At 49.9% G+C, this 15403-nt stretch overlaps 1 protein-coding gene across 2 annotated transcripts in view; it reads left to right on the top strand.

Annotated features, from left to right (window-relative positions):
• Sardh (sarcosine dehydrogenase) overlaps positions 1 to 15403 on the top strand; it is a 78907-nt gene that overhangs the window by 36106 nt on the left and 27398 nt on the right. For both annotated transcript variants that reach the window (XR_004118495.1, XM_031369482.1), the window contains exon 18: positions 1711 to 1804. Coding sequence is in view for 1 of the 2 variants with exons in the window: in XM_031369482.1 (XP_031225342.1) it covers positions 1711 to 1804 (94 nt within the window). In the remaining variant the exon portion in view is untranslated. The remainder of the gene's footprint in view (positions 1 to 1710; positions 1805 to 15403) is intronic.

The following is a 15403-nucleotide window of genomic DNA, read 5'->3' as shown; positions in this document are numbered from 1 at the left end:
ATGAGGGTTGTCTAAATCTCCATTTAGCAGCCAGAGCCAAGGCCCAGGAGGTGCTGGGACTTGCCCCTAGGACTCCAGGTGGACCCTTTCCCCAAGCCACCTGTTCTTCTCCAATGAAGAACTGTAACCTTGGCGGACCTGGGTGGCTGTCCTCTGGGGCTGGCATCCAACCTTCGTCACAGTCCTTCAAGCCCCACTTCAGAGGCCATATCTGTGCCTCATGAGGAAGACAACACAGCTCTGTATTCTGCTGTGTGGCTGCCCTGGGGCTGTGGGAGCCTGGGTTCTAGGAGGTCTGGAGGCAGCAGAACAGAGCTGAACCTCTAGGGCTAACACCACGTGGGGCTGGGGTTACATAAGGATCTTGGCAGAAGGCAGCGGCTGAGCACCTCAGGCAGGCGTGGGTGGTAGCTCCCCGCTCTGTGGGGTGGGGATTCGGGCTGGCTGCACTTCTGAGCACTTGCTGCAGCCCTCCGGGACCCCTGATGGGTACAAGTGGGGGTGTCTCCAGTTCTTGGGTACTGGTTCAGCTGCCTGTGTCTAGCCCAGATGCTTGCGATTGGCACCACTCGCCAGATAATTGTGTATCAAGCAGTAGGTGGTGTAGGGTCCTGTGGGTGTGGAACTCCTGGCTTAGAGGGCTGGACACAGCAAAGGGAGAGAAAAGTGGCAGATGCCTCTGAAGTCACATGGGGACCCCTGTGGAGGGAATCTAGGGGCACTGCCTAGAGGAGATGACTGCTGGATGAGTTAAGAGCTGAAGGGTGACAGAGGGTCAAATATGACAAGGAGCAGGGCGGGAGTATGGAGGGACACAGCAGAAGTGACCTGGGAGGAGGTGCGTGGGCTTCATGGTAGGTGAGCTTGGTGCATGGGCCGCCTGCAGGATTTTGTCTGTTTCTCAGCAGCAGGGCCTGAGCTGGGCTGCAGCGGAGTGTGGAGGTGAGAGAGAGAGACTGGCTAAGGCTGGTGCAGAACAATAGAATGTACCTCAGCGGCACAGCTCAGAGTAGCAATGGAAATGTGAGGATGGACTGTGCTGTGGTTTAGAAAAGCAGTGGACACGACAGTATGAACCACTGTGATATGACAAGGTTTTAAGAAGATGCGTCCAGTGCTCTAAGGGTATCCAGCCATGAGCACTAGGTACGGCAGAGTTCTCATGTCCACCAGGCTAGGACTCTAATTTCTCTACCTGCTGTGACACCTGCAAGGCTGAGACCCACTGCAGGCAGGACTCTTGGGTTGGATTGGGGGATGCACCAGGTGGTGGTGGTTGTGGTGGTGGCAGCAGTGGCAGCGGCGGCAGCTATGGCAGTGGTAACGACTGTGGCTTCAGGGACTGGGGGATGGTGGTGCCGGTGGCAGTGAAGCAGTGGGGGTGGTAATGGAGGTGGAGGAGCAGTACAGTGTCCTATGCTCCCTGCTGGGTCCTGTCTACTCAACACAGCTGACCTTTGACTCTCCTATATAAAACAGAGGCACCATTGCCAATTCCTCTTAGTGACCACCATGGTGACTCAGGTGGGATCCAGGGTGCTTGGTGATTGGATAAAAAAAAAAAGCCACAGGAAGGTGGCTTTCTCACATGGTGGCACTTGTGGCCTGTACCTACCAGATTATTTAGATTAAATGTCATTTGTTGTCTTCCTCCCACTGACCAGGAAGACCGGAGGTTGTGTGACTCACAGAGTCTGTCCTTGTTCACAGCCGTGCCATTCTCCAGGACGTGCTTGATGCTGACCTGAGCAATGAGGCCTTCCCCTTCTCCACCCACCAGCTGGTGAGAGCTGCTGGGCACTTGGTAGGTAGCACCAGGCCTCTGGGGGCTGGAATGTGCTAGCAGCAACTTTTAACAAAGGTAGGGTGGGCCTGGGAGCCTGGTAGCTTTGGGCAAGTCTCTTTTTCTCCCTGGGCCTCAACTCCCAATGCCAGTCAAAGATAATGGCAGCCAGCCTGACCCAGGAGAGGAGGGAGCTCAGAGAGGCATGATGGGATGAAGATGCAGTGTCTGGCATGTTCGGTCTCATCTGGGGAGAACCTTCATTGCTTGCTCTCTTTTTGGCCGCCTTTTTGCCCTCTCCTCAGAGCGGCAGAGGATGTCCGTGTAAGCCAGAGTGACTACTGCTTTTCTGCCTCCCTTGAAACAACAGGGCTGGGGCCAGCTGACAGTTCTCTGTAGCTCTGAAGGTTTCCACACTCCCTCCTCCTTCCTTGAACTATCTTAAGATATCTTCTTTACAATGTCCTGATGTTGTAGATGTGGGGGAACCTGGTCAGACCCCAAAGACACTTCTGCTTTAGTTTCTAGAAGTCCAATGCCAAGTGACAAAGCCAAGCTCTTCCAAGGTTATGGCTATCATCATAACCTTGGGACCCCTGGCCTCTAGGGACTCTCTAGGAGACCCTGGGTAGGGGATCTGGGCCCTCGCTCCTGACTGGCACCTCCATTTCCTTGGTTTCAGTCTCCTGGTTGGAGAATACACATTGTGATTCCATCTGGGATTCTCAAAGCTGAGGGAGAGGTTGATGGTGCCAGATACCAAGCATTATTATCCCCTCCCACTGGAGTTTAGAGATCCTGATCTGCTCATAGATACCGGTAGTACCCCCTAGTGGTGACTCTGGGAGGTGTGTCCTGACAAGGCTGGTTTGCCCACTAAGGTCATCCTGGATCATTTATTTTCTGCAGCTTTTGCAGGAGCCCCAGGCCATGCTGCATGAGGGTTACTTCCCTAAACTAAGTTTAGAGAATCTGGATACCTTACCCAGGCTGCCCAAATAACAATGCCCCCCCCCCAAAAAAAAACCCCACAAAGATCTATGCTGGTGATACACATGCCTACACTGGGGCAAGGACACTGCTGGTCCTGTCCTGTCCTCTCTACTTGGCCATCTCTAGGTTTTGCAGAGAGATGTGGAGGGATATCAGTTGGAGAGTGAGATTCCTGCCCACAGAGGGGCCAGACATCCTGGGACCAGGCTGGAACCTGTCAGCAAATAAACAGAGTGGCGCTGAGTGCTAGGGAGTTTGCTGCCAGAGAGAGCGGGCGATAAAGGCCGACACGTGGGCTGCACTCCACCTCCCCTCTGGAAGCTGCACCAGGGTTCAGGAAGTGGGGTGGGGGTTCTCTGTCTAGCTTGTTTCCTGCCTCATTAGTGCAAAGCTGCTTGCTGGGACCAGAGAGGGTGCTTTGAAAGAGTAGTGTGCTGGGATCCTAGGATATGGCAGCCTCCAGACCTTCAGACTCTAGCTTGAGTTGTTCATGAGGGCATCCTGGTGGCATCTGTGTTGGTATATTCAGCATCCAGAGTGCAGTTTTGGTAAGGGCTGGGTTCTGCTGTGTGGAAGAAAGGAAAGCCATGTCTCTCTTCCACGGTGCTGAGGCTTGGCATAGTCTCAGCCTGTGTGTGGTTTGGATGTTCATGGAGGGAAGACCAGGTGGGAATATATCCCCTCCTGTCAAGATCAGCATCCTCCCACCACTAGCAGGACCACCATGGGGTGGGGGGAGCAGTGTGGGGCTCCCAACTCCAGCTGCTCCCTCCCATGGGACCCTGTCCTGGCCTTGGCTGCCTCCCAGCCCTCCCAGGCTGCCTGGGAATCTTCACCTGGGGCCTGGGAGTTAGGCCAGGGCCCAGGCTGAGCTGACACAGCTCATGTTGCCCAGTGTCATGGGCAGGCCAACCCCCAAAGTAGGTGTCTGGTTTGGGGAGGCTGTATTCACTGGCTGCTCCTGCCAAGCTGACTTATGGTGGCATAAGACACATATGAAATAATGCCCATGGCCTGGTTCATAGCATAGGCCTGCCATCCCAGCTATGCAGGATACCAAGGCAGAAGAATTGAAAGTTCAAGGCCAGCCCAGTCAACTTAGTAAGAGCCTGCCTCAAAATAACAAGTACACCGAGAGGTGGGGTGTAGCTCAGTGGAGTGCTTGTCCTGCATGTGTGGAAGCCAAGGTTCAACCCCCAGCATTGTAAAAATAAGCAGGAGAAAAGAAGGAAGAGCCACAAATACCGCCATCCAGATCCAACCATAGCTGTGCGGCCAAGGCTGGGTACTGAGCCCAGTGAGGCTGGGTACCCAGACCTCACTTCTGCAGCACAACCTTGGTTCACAGTCTTAACCTCAGTGGGCCTTGCTTCTCTCAGCTCTGGAATAGGGTCGTGGTTCAGAGCCCATGGCATGATAGTATGAAGATGGCCTTTTCCATGTGACAATGACACACTGGCCAGCACATGTCACCATACTCTTGGCTGTGTTGTAAAACATGAGAGAACTCAAGAAAGCTCATCCATCCATCCCTAGAGGCTGGTGTATCTACTCCATGACAACATCTGCTTGTTTGTAACAGTGGCCGTGGTCTGCACATAGCTTTATTCTCTAGTGGTGCTTGTTCTTTGCAACTTACAAGAATCTGTGCCCGTTCCCCTGCCTTAGTAGTACCCATGTTCAAACATCATGGGGTCCATTTCTTCTCTTGGAGGCAGTCTAGTGGCAGATGTCCTTGTACACAGTGCTATGAGTCTTCTGTCCTAAGAAAGGAAGTGATAAGGGAACCCACTGAGTCAGACAGCCTGCCCTACCCACTTACTCATAGCCACATCCCTTTCCAGGGCTGTCCTAGGTCTGGCAGGATAGGAGAAGACTGTGCTCTCAAGACCAGGGTTCTTGTCTTGGGGAGACTGGTTGTTCAGAGAGCTGGGACAGATCCCCAAGGATAATATGTCTAGGAGAACATGGTACACAAGAGAACATTCAACATGGGAGGACTCCGGGTCCTATTTCAACTAACTGGTCACACAATGGGGCTCTCAGATGGATGGGCCCATGTCTTTGAGGCCAGACATGGCCAATGCCTCATCAAAGCTGGCCCCGTGGCAGTTTTACCAATCTACCTCCTGGTACCATGTACATATGGCACCATTTTGAACCATCAGAGAGTTCTAGTGTTTGGATCTGAACCCATGGTGTTATTCCTATTGTACATCTGCCCCCTTCAGCAGCCCCTCCCCTGACTCTAGACTGAATTCCAGATGTGTTGGCTAGGAGTACCTGTGGGACTGGGCCAGACCTAGTGATGAGGAGAAAGGTGCAGCCTGCTCTCTGTGAGTGCATCCCCACCCATAGGCTCAAGGGAGCTTGCAGCTGCAGTCCAGGGCAGTAGAAAATGGCTGCCACTACCCAGGGGACCATGGGCTTAGAGTCCCTGGAAATGCTCACAGGGAGGATTGGGTCTCTGCTAAGTTTGACATGGAGATGCTAGTGTCTTGTTGTTGCCCAGCTGCCAGCAACCATGAGCCTGGGGGCTGGTTCCTCGAGAAGATGAGCCCGCCTCATGGCATGTGGCTCACTATAACATACAAGGAAAGTCCACCATGGTGTGGTCTCCACCCAGAAACTTTTGACACCTGTCTTTGAGCACAGCTAGCTAGCTATTCTCTCTTATCCTACTTCCTCAGAGGTCATGGCCACACAGTTGGGGGTGGGGGATTTCTGAGGACAGGGCTTGCCAGGTAATTCATGAACAAAGCTCCTGGGACATGGGCTGGAGTAGGAGTGGAGGCACAGGCTGCAGCTGAGGTTATGTAAGACTGTGCCCTGCCAGGGACTCCTGTCCCAGTGACCCCACCTTCTCCCAAGAGCCTGAAAGAGGGTTAGGCCAAAGAGAACAAGATTGTTCCTGTGGCGTCCATGCTGTGTTTTGGGATGACCTGGAAAGTTGTCTCTCAGTGTGGCTCAGGACACACACCCCAGTGGCTCAAACCTTTCCATAACTTGGCCAACAGTAAGCGGCAGTTTAGCCTCTGGTGGCATTTCAAGCTGTAGAAGCTGGCTGGCCACTGCCCTGGCCCCAGAGGTGGGGCTCACAGGCAAGTGGGGGAAGGGACAGGAAGCTGGGCCACAGATATGAAAGGGTAGTATAAACCAACAGTTGTGCGCTAGCCTGACCCTCAGAACTCGGAGGTAGATGTTGGCTTGAGTCTTATGCCTACCTTCTTAGGCCTCAGTTTCCTTGGCAATAGTACAAAGTCTAGATAATGTCAAAAGTGCTTTGTGGTGCATCACATATATCTGCTCAAATACTGAATCCTCTTAGAATCCAGGGGGAATTTCATATTCTAAGTGATTTCTTGTGTTGGCTTAAAACTGTATTGACGAAACTGTCCATCAGCATGTGGAGGCTCTGGGGCCAGAACATGGAGCCAGGCCACGTATTTATAGATCAGTTGGCTTCTAGCCCACCAGCTGCAGGAGAGGAATGTGTGTCTGCGTAGTCAGCAAATGCCAGGTCGAGCAGAGACGTGAGCAATGACTCTGGGGAGTGCCAAGTTCCACAGACCCTGTCCTGTGGACCAAGGCCCAGGACCCTGCTGTGGCTGCCAAGCTCCACTCATGACAGGACCTGGTCAGAGATGCCCAGCCACACGGCACTGACTTGCCATAGTGCTTCTCTGAGATGCTTGTGCTTGGGCCAGACATCTACAGTCTTTGGATTCCTAGAGGAAGAAGGGGGCTGGAAAAGTGAATGTCCACTCAGCAGCCAACAGGCCAGCTGTCTTTGCTCCTCGCATATTTGCCTCAAGGCCAGCGAGATTCCCCAGTGGGGAAGAGCTTTCCCAGCGAGTCTCCCCCAGAGCTCAGCTCAGCCAGTACTGGGTCAGACGTGGTGTTCTCAGCACCTTGGCCGAGGACACCCTGCCCCCAAGCAGAGAACAGGCCCCTCTTAGCAAACCAGCAGACTCTGGGCTGGGAGTCATCATGAGGCATAACAATAAAGCAATTTCCCTCTGAAAATTAATTTCAAATCAGGAGGAAATTGGATTTCTTTCCTGGCAGTGAAGAAGCCCTAGCTTGTCACTGCTGTGACTCCATTTGCTCAGGATAGATCAGGCTCATGCCGCATGCGTTTGATAAACTACGGAGTACCAGCGAGAATGCATTCACGTAGAGTACAGCTGCCTAGAAACTTGTGCTGTGAGGCCAGCATAGATCTGCTGATCCCTTCCTTAGACAGCCGTAGAATGTTATGCTCTCATTTCGTGACACAGCCAAGAGAGATACGGCATCCGCAGTCTGGGCATGTGTTCCCTGCCACTATTCAAGCTGTCAGTGGAGGATAAAATGCTTGCCAGAAAAATGTAGGAACACAGCGTGGATGGAATGAGGTGGGGTCACCCTGTGTGACCCCAGTGTGTGCTGATTTTAGAACTAATTTGGGAGTGGTGTACGTCCTTTCTCTCCAGGTTTCTGTGACCCACTGCTCTTGTCTGTGAGTGCAGGCATTTTTACCAGCTACTTGGATTTAAGGATCTCAGGTCAGAGATGCTGCAACAGGGTTTTCCTTGGAGGAGGCCAGAGGGATGGACCCCAGGGACAGCAACTGTGGGTGACACTTAAGGCAGTGTGGGTTAAGTACTATCTGCTTATGCCCATTTCTAGAAGACCAAATTGTAGTCATTATGAGCATCATCACCACCATATTATACCAGCACATCACCTGTCCCACAAACACTGCCACCAAACCCATCACCACTCTCACATTCTCATCACCGTGGTTGACACTATCATCAGTACAGTCACCAATATCACCTCTATCATTACTGTAGCTCCCATCAATACCATCACCCTTGTCACCATTACTACCACCACCAGTGCCTTCTCACCACATCTTTGTCACAACCACTGCCACTGCCACTATTGCCTTTATCACCATTGCTACCACTGCTGCCATCGTTATCACTACCGCTATTCCTGCCATCACCATCATCATCACCCCTCCACCAAGACCACTGTTACTGCCACCATCATCAGTACCAGCCTTACTACCAACAGCATGATGATAGTGTTGACTATTATGATGGCCACCGTCATTCTCAGGACCACCCCAAGCACCATCATCATCACCACTACCAATACCATTACCACCCCACCCCCAACATCACCATGACCATCACCATCTACCATCACCAGCATCATGAGAGTGACTACCATCCTCACCCCCAACCCTACGAGCCTCCAAGCCAGACATGTGCACTGGGTCAAGTTCTCTCCCTGGGTAGTTTTTACCCTTAAAGTATCTTGGCTGTCTCCTAAAGATTAAGATGGGCTTTCCTCCAGGCCCACCATCAACTTCCTTCCCCTCTCCTGTGGCTTTAGGTCTCTTGGGAGAGGTCCTCATTTATTTAAGAATGGCTGAGTTTGGAGCATGTACTTACTGTGCTGTGGGACCCCGTGATTGTAAAGGCCTAGGCAGGACCTGTCTTCTCAAGACCCTGCTCTGGCACATGTTCAGGGGATTTCCCAAGAATGACTTGGCCTTCCCTGTCCTGACCCCCCAGGGTCTTCAAGCTGCAGCTGAGGCTAAGCTGAGTGCAATTCTGAACCTCTCCATACACAGCTGGCGTGAAGTTCGGCAGTGTGCCAGTTGTGGGATCAAATCCCCCAACCCTGTGACCGAAGTCCCGCATCCTTCTCTCTTACCAAAGATGGCAACACTCAAGAGTAGAGATGTGTCTTTCAGAGCTGGGCTCAGAGTTTGCCTCTGGGAGTATCAGGACGAATCCTGTTCTGCTACCAAAGTCTTGGTGGCTGCTTTGGTGCTTATCCAGCTTATAGACCCAGTGTTATCAATAGGATATCTGCTCAGTCGTGAGTCACCTGAGAGCAGCCATGCTGGCTAATGTTTACACCAGGGAGATTGATAGAGGTTGTACAACACTTCTACCTCCCAACATCCTACAGTTGCATGCTTCCACATGACTTTGAACAAGTGGGTTCTTCCCTGGGTTCCTTCCTTGCCCACATTTCAGGGTGATTGTCTGTAGCATGCTTCTAGGAGCCCGGGGAGGCAAAGGCTATTTCTCTGCAGTTTTTCTGGCAGAATCTGAGACTCAAAGGCAAGGTCTGTGAGAACCATGCAGACTCTAATTCAAAGCTCTGTCAGTGCCACCTATGATTTTGGCCTGTATGGCATCTGCCCTGGCAGGGTGACTGACTCTTCATCTATCCTATGTCAGTTGATTGCCAAGAGGGCCAGACGACGTATCTGAACTGCAAAGGTTAGAATCCTGGGACCAGGTTTTTGACCCAATGGGATGTTTGAAGGTAGGTGATCATGGAATGGGGGCTCAGAGTCTTGTTCTGCCCTTGGTTTGACATTTGTGTCTGATTCACTGATACTGTCTAGAATGGAGTAGTTATGGCCAAACCTCCACTGGGAAGAGCCCTGGCCTGGTGGTCTGGAAGCTTTGCTAGTAAATTCTGGGCTGAGCTGAGTCTGTCAACCACTGGGGGCTTTTAGGCATCCAGCAAGGACATGGTGCTGGGTGGCAGATAAGGTGAGGTCTCTTTTACCCATTCTAATGAGCAGCTGTTACCACTTGAATGGTCTGAATAACACAGGGAATGGACAGAACTCCCTCTCAGGACATCCAGGATCTTCCAGGAGGAGAGAGGATCCTGGGCTGATTTGGGGTGGTGATATAGGTTGGGTGTGCAGGTTTCCAAGGCTTCAGCCCTTTTACTGGCCTCTTCAGAGACAGTTCTCCACCAACTGCACTCTTATCATTCAAGGCTCTGAGCCCAGAAGGCCACTGTGGCTCTCTGTTTGACATAAGATCAACTCTGGTCCTTGACAGGCCATTGTCCTAGCTGGGGCAGAAAGTGTCACCTCCCACTGAGTTATGAAAGCTTCTCTTTTATTTGTAGTGCTTAATCTGCACACTGATACCAGGTGGCTCTAGAGTACCCTCCCTGCATATGGACAGGGACTTCTCTGCAGCCTCGCCCTCATGGGTCTAATTCAAAGTGCCCATTTCCAAGCAGGAGGCAGAGCTGGCCTTGGACAGGATGTTTTGCCTAGACACCCCAGGGTGGCCTGCCTGGCCATCAGAGTCTAGGCTCTCTATATTTCTGTTCAGCAGGGCATCCTCCCCAACTCACCCAAGACCTGAGCCTGTGCAAAGCTTGGTGAGTGTTCAGTCACTTAGGGGTGGGCTTCTGGGTGACAGGCATGCTGGAGATATTCCTCGTGGTCTAATTAAAGATGCTGTATTGTGAAGTGCTCTGGTAAGACTGGGGTTTCTCAGGACAGCCCTCCCTTGCCATACATTTTCCAGGACTGTGCCCCTTGGCATCTCCTAGGCAAGGATTTGGGTTTCTGTTCATGTAGTTCTCATTCACTGCCTTCAGTCCTAGAGAATTCCCCACCACTGTCTTTCTTAATTTTAATAGCTATATAGAACACATGAAATTAACATATTAATGAGGCTCCATGTGATGGTGGGGTTCTGTGGTGGTGGGGTACTGTATAGCAGAGAGGTACCATGTGATGGTTTATACTGCATGGTAGTGAGGTTCTGTGTGGTGGTGGGGTCCCATGTTGTGGCAGGGTACTATGTGGTGATGGATACCATGCAGTAGTGGGGTACTGTGTGGTGATGGAGTACCATGCAGTAATGGTGTACTGTGTGGTAGTGGAGAACTGTGTGGTAGAGAGGTACCATGTAGTGGTAGAATACTGTGTTGTGGGGGTGCCATGTTGTGGTGAGGGATGCTGCTATGTGGTGATAGAGTACTGTGTTGCTGGAGTTCCGTGTGGTGGTTTAGTACCACAGTAAGTTCCGTGACAGGGCACCATGTGATGGTGAGGCACCGTTGCTCATTTTGATGGGTGGACACAAGGTATACTGTTTATGTCAGGCTACTTTCTTCTGTTTCCTCTGTTTTTCTTGTGTGCATATGGTATGTGACTGTCCATATGTATGAATGTGTGTGCACATGTCTATGCAGGTATGAGAGTGTATGGGTATGTGCATGCATGTGGAGTCCACAGGAGAATATGGGGTGCCTTCCTCAATTGCTCTCTGTCTTGTTTTATGAGACAGAGGCTCTTGCCAGTGAGCCCGAGCATCCTCCCTTCTCAGCTTCCCTAGTACGAATACTTCAGATGTGCATCTCCATGCCTGGCTGTTACATGGAAGCTGGGGGTGGAACTCATGTCCTTATGCCTGCACTGCAAACACTTTGCCAACTGAGCCGTCTCCTCACTTATTTATTTTCACACATATCTATCTATCTATCTATCTATCTATCTATCTATCTATCTATCTACTATCTGTCTATCTATCTATCTATCTATCTATCTATCTATCTGTCTGTCTGTCTGTCTGTCTATCTGTACTGTGTATGTTTGTGTGTGAGTATACGTGTGTGTTTATGAGTGTGTATGCATATATCATGGAGGGAGGTCAGATGACTACCTGTAGGAGTCAGTTTTCTCCTTCCACTACGTGGTTTCTGGTCACTGAACTCAGCTGTTAGGCTGCGTGGCAAGCACCTTCATTGCATGATCCACCTCGCATGCCCTGAGATCAGCTTGTTTAGATGCCACACTGTATAAGACCATACAGCACTCACCTGCCAGTGGCTAGCTTATTGTACTTAACAATGACAGGCACTAACCTTTTTGTTTGTTTTGTTTTTTGAGATAGTACTTCTCTGTGTAGCCCTGGCTGTCCTGGACTCATTCTGTAGACTGGGCTGGTCTTGAACCCAGATATCTACCAGCCTCTGTCTCCTGAGGGCTGGGATTATAGGCATGCAATACCAATGCCTGGCTGGATATTATTCTCTTGGGTACATGAATTACATTTATGTTGAGCGACATCATTGCAATAGACATATCTTCAACAAACAGCTTTCATTTCTTCCCAAATTATACCCTAGAGCTGCTGGGACACCCAGTAGCTCTGCTTGTCCCTCTCCACCCCCCACCCAAGGATCTGCTTCATAACCCACATATAAACTGCATGGAGTCCCCCTGCCCCCGACCCGTGTTCTACTCCCTGGGATTCCTCTGCTGCCTGGATCTGCCTTCTGTCCCTAGTACTTAAGACACAAAGCACACCTCAGGCCTCAGTTTTCTTTCCCTGGAAGGGATCTGTTGGTTTTATAATCTTACCTTTGGGGGCACGGGGATAGGATCCATCTATACAGACAAGGTTGTGCTTGAATCACAATACTTCCTCAGCTTCCTGAGAACTGGATTTATGCCTGGCTTCAATCATTTCAAGCCTTCTGTGCAGCAGTGTGAGTACATGCACCCTATTGGGAGATTGTTGAGCTGAAACTCAAACCCCTCAGACAAAGCGCTTCTCAGGCCTGGTCCTGGAAAGCAACACCCTGTGGAACCCTGCAGCGTAGACCCTTTGTGACTGTCCTGTGTCACTCAGCACAGCCTTGGCTTTGTCCTTATCCCAGCTGGCATCAAGACATCCTTCCTGGTTGGGCGGTGGAGGCGCACTCCTTTAATCTCAGCACTTGGGAGGCAGAGGCAGACGGATCTCTGAGTTTGAGGCTAGCCCGGTCTACAAAGTGAGTTCCACAACATCCAGGTCTACACAGAGAAACCCTGTCTCAAACAAAACAAAACAAAACAAAACAAACAAAGGAACAAACAAACAAACAAAAGGCATCCTTCCTGCCATACAGGTGACTGCTGTCCTGTTGTGTGAATGAACTCTTGGGCTGCTTCAGCCTCCAGCTGCTCTGTGTGATAGCAATGTGAGAATCCCTCTGTGAGCTCTGCCTCCCATGCTGGGGGCTGGGCTGGCATCTATACACACAAGCTGGGCCATACTACAGAGGTCTACTGTAAAATTTCAAGAGGGTGTCACATTTTCATGGTGACAGCACCATTTTATGGCCCAGCCGGGAATCACAAAGCTTCTGACGTCTCTGCATCCTCGCCGGCATCTGTTTGTCTTGCTTTTTTGTAAACTCCAAATTACACTTGTTATTACTATTTTGTGTGTATGAGGACACACGTGTTATGGCATGTCTGTGGAGGTCAGAGGACAACTTGGAGTCAATTCTGTTTTTCTACCGTGTTGGTCTTAGAGGTAGAACTTGGAGCACCTTTACCCAAAAGAGTTACCATCTTCACCCTTCTTTGCTTAAAAAAGGAAAAAAAAAAACCAGATTTTGTTATGTTTTGCTTTTTCCAGACAGAGTTTCTCTGTGTAGCCCTGGCTGGCCTGGAATTCCATCTGTAGACCAGGCTGGCCTGGAACTCAGAGATCAACTTGCTTCTGCCTTTTGACTGTTCTGATTAAAGGCGTGCACCACCACTGCTGGTTTGAAAGACTTTTTTTTTTTTAATTTTTATTTTTTGAGACAAACATTTTGTTTTGTTTTGTTTTATTTTTCGAGACAGGATTTCTCTGTGTAGCTCTGGTTTTCATAGAACTCGATCTGTAGACCAGGCTAACCTCAAACTACAGAGATCAACCTGCTTCTACCTCCTGAGTGCGCCACCACCACCAGGGAGGACTTGGTTTTTAGTTGTGTGTGTCTCCAAGTGTGGGTATGCGTGAAGCTCACAGAGTCGCCCACATGGGAATTTCTTCCAGATGCCCCGCTGAGCTTCGCTCCTCTGGCTATGTCAACACCGCCTTGCTTTAGCCTCTTTGCTATCTGTTCCGAAATGACCAATGAATTCCTCAGTGTTGTCAGTTTTCAAGTCTAATGTGCCTGTTAGAGTCATTCAAGACTTAGCATGAGCTTTAAGAGGTTGTTTTTCTATCTCTGCAATTTAATGGACACCAGTGGAACTCTACCAGGGCTGTGTGGCTTCTGCGCTGTGTTGGGCTGCTTGGGCATTTAGTAATGTGTCTCCCAGTCCCTAAACATGGGCTGTCTATTTGTTATGTTAAAATCCTTTCACCTCTCTGCTGCGATTACTCCTAAATATCTGAATACTAGTAAGACTAACATTGTTTTAATTTCCTTCTTTTGTTTTTGAACTTTTGAGACACCCCATGAAGTCCAGGCTGACCTGAAACTTCCTATGCAACTGGGGATGACTTTAAACTCCTCAGTCCTTCTGCCTCCACCTCCTAATCTCTGGGATGGCAGATGGGATGGCACATTTCTGGCTTAATTTCTATTTCTGGGTTGTTCATTGGTAGCAGATGATTTTGTATGTTGGCTTTGTATCTTGAAACAGAGGGTTCTGTTTATTGTGGAATCTTTAGAGTGAGACAGAATTTTACAAAACCTGGTTCAAGGCCCTTCCTGCCAACCTTGTGTAATTCTAGCTCCGTCCATTGCCAGCAGCATCTTTCAAGGAGAGCTGCCTCCTTTTAAGCCTTCTTTATTTTGTACTTTTTATGGTGTTGGAAATCAAATCCAGGACCTTTCGTGTGATAAGCGTCTTAGTATATCATGTCATGCTAGGACATGATAGGTCATGCTAAGTCATGATAGGACATGATAGGTCCTACTAAGTCTTGCTAGGACATGCTAGGTCTTTCTAGGTCATGCTAAAACATGTTAGGTTGTGCTAGGACATGCTAGGTCATGCTAAGACATGCTAGAACATGTTAGGACATGCTAGGTCATGTTAGGTCATGCTAGAACATGCTAGGTATCCTATCACTGGGCTGTAACTTCAGCCCTCTTAATCTTCTTAAAGCCACTTGAGCCAGGATGTTGTACTTGTTCTTGTCCTTGATGTTTGCCAGAGCCTGGATTTCCTTCACTTAACATAGCATTTTTCATGGCTGTCCATTCATATTTTCATTTTTTCTTTATGGATAAATAAAATTCTATTGTGTGTATGTACCATCCATTCATCCAGTGATGGCCATGTAGGCTGGTTCCATTTCCTTGCAAGTGTGTCTCAAGCAGCAATGAACATGGTTGTGCAAGTGCCTGAGCCAACATTTGATGGCAGGTGAATATATGCCAGGCATGGAGCTTTCTGTAATCTTGCTGTTCACAAACCCTGCCTGAAGCACATTGCTTAGATGGGCCACAAAGGCTGAGGTAGCTGGCCCATAATGGTGAGGAGAATGAGTTTGTTTTCAGTCTTGTTCCATCCTTGTATGTCACTATGGGAAAAAATGAGACCTGCCCTTAACTCTATCACATCAAGGGGGAAATGTAAGACACCCAGGTACTCATGATCTATGGATCTAGAAGGTATACAGACTTCTCCAAATTCTCACTGCGCCAGTGGGGAGAAGAACCTACCACCTTCTCTCTGAATTTTCTTCTTGGCACCTGCCATGGGCCACATTGCTTCATAGTGGAGACCCAGGAGTTGGCCACCTTGCATCCCACTGAGGTCAAGTGATCTCAGACATCCATGGACATCCCCCACCTGTGTGCTTGGCTGGACTAGGAGTGTCTGAACAGGGAGGCTGGGTGCACTTTAAAATGACTTTCCCTGTGTTCAAAATGACGCTGGCTTTGAGCACCAAGCTCCATTCGGGGCTGTCTAAAATTAGTACCCTGGTGACAAGGCCGTCTTTGTCAGGGGCCCACAACTTGTACAGAGAGGCAGGGAAATGTCAACAGCACAGTTTCTGCATCAGTTTAAGTTTTTTTTTT

This window comes from Mastomys coucha, unplaced genomic scaffold, assembly GCF_008632895.1.
Source record: "Mastomys coucha isolate ucsf_1 unplaced genomic scaffold, UCSF_Mcou_1 pScaffold15, whole genome shotgun sequence".
In the NCBI taxonomy this organism is placed as follows: domain Eukaryota; kingdom Metazoa; phylum Chordata; class Mammalia; order Rodentia; family Muridae; genus Mastomys; species Mastomys coucha.
This window is presented reverse-complemented; position numbering and strand designations above follow the sequence as displayed.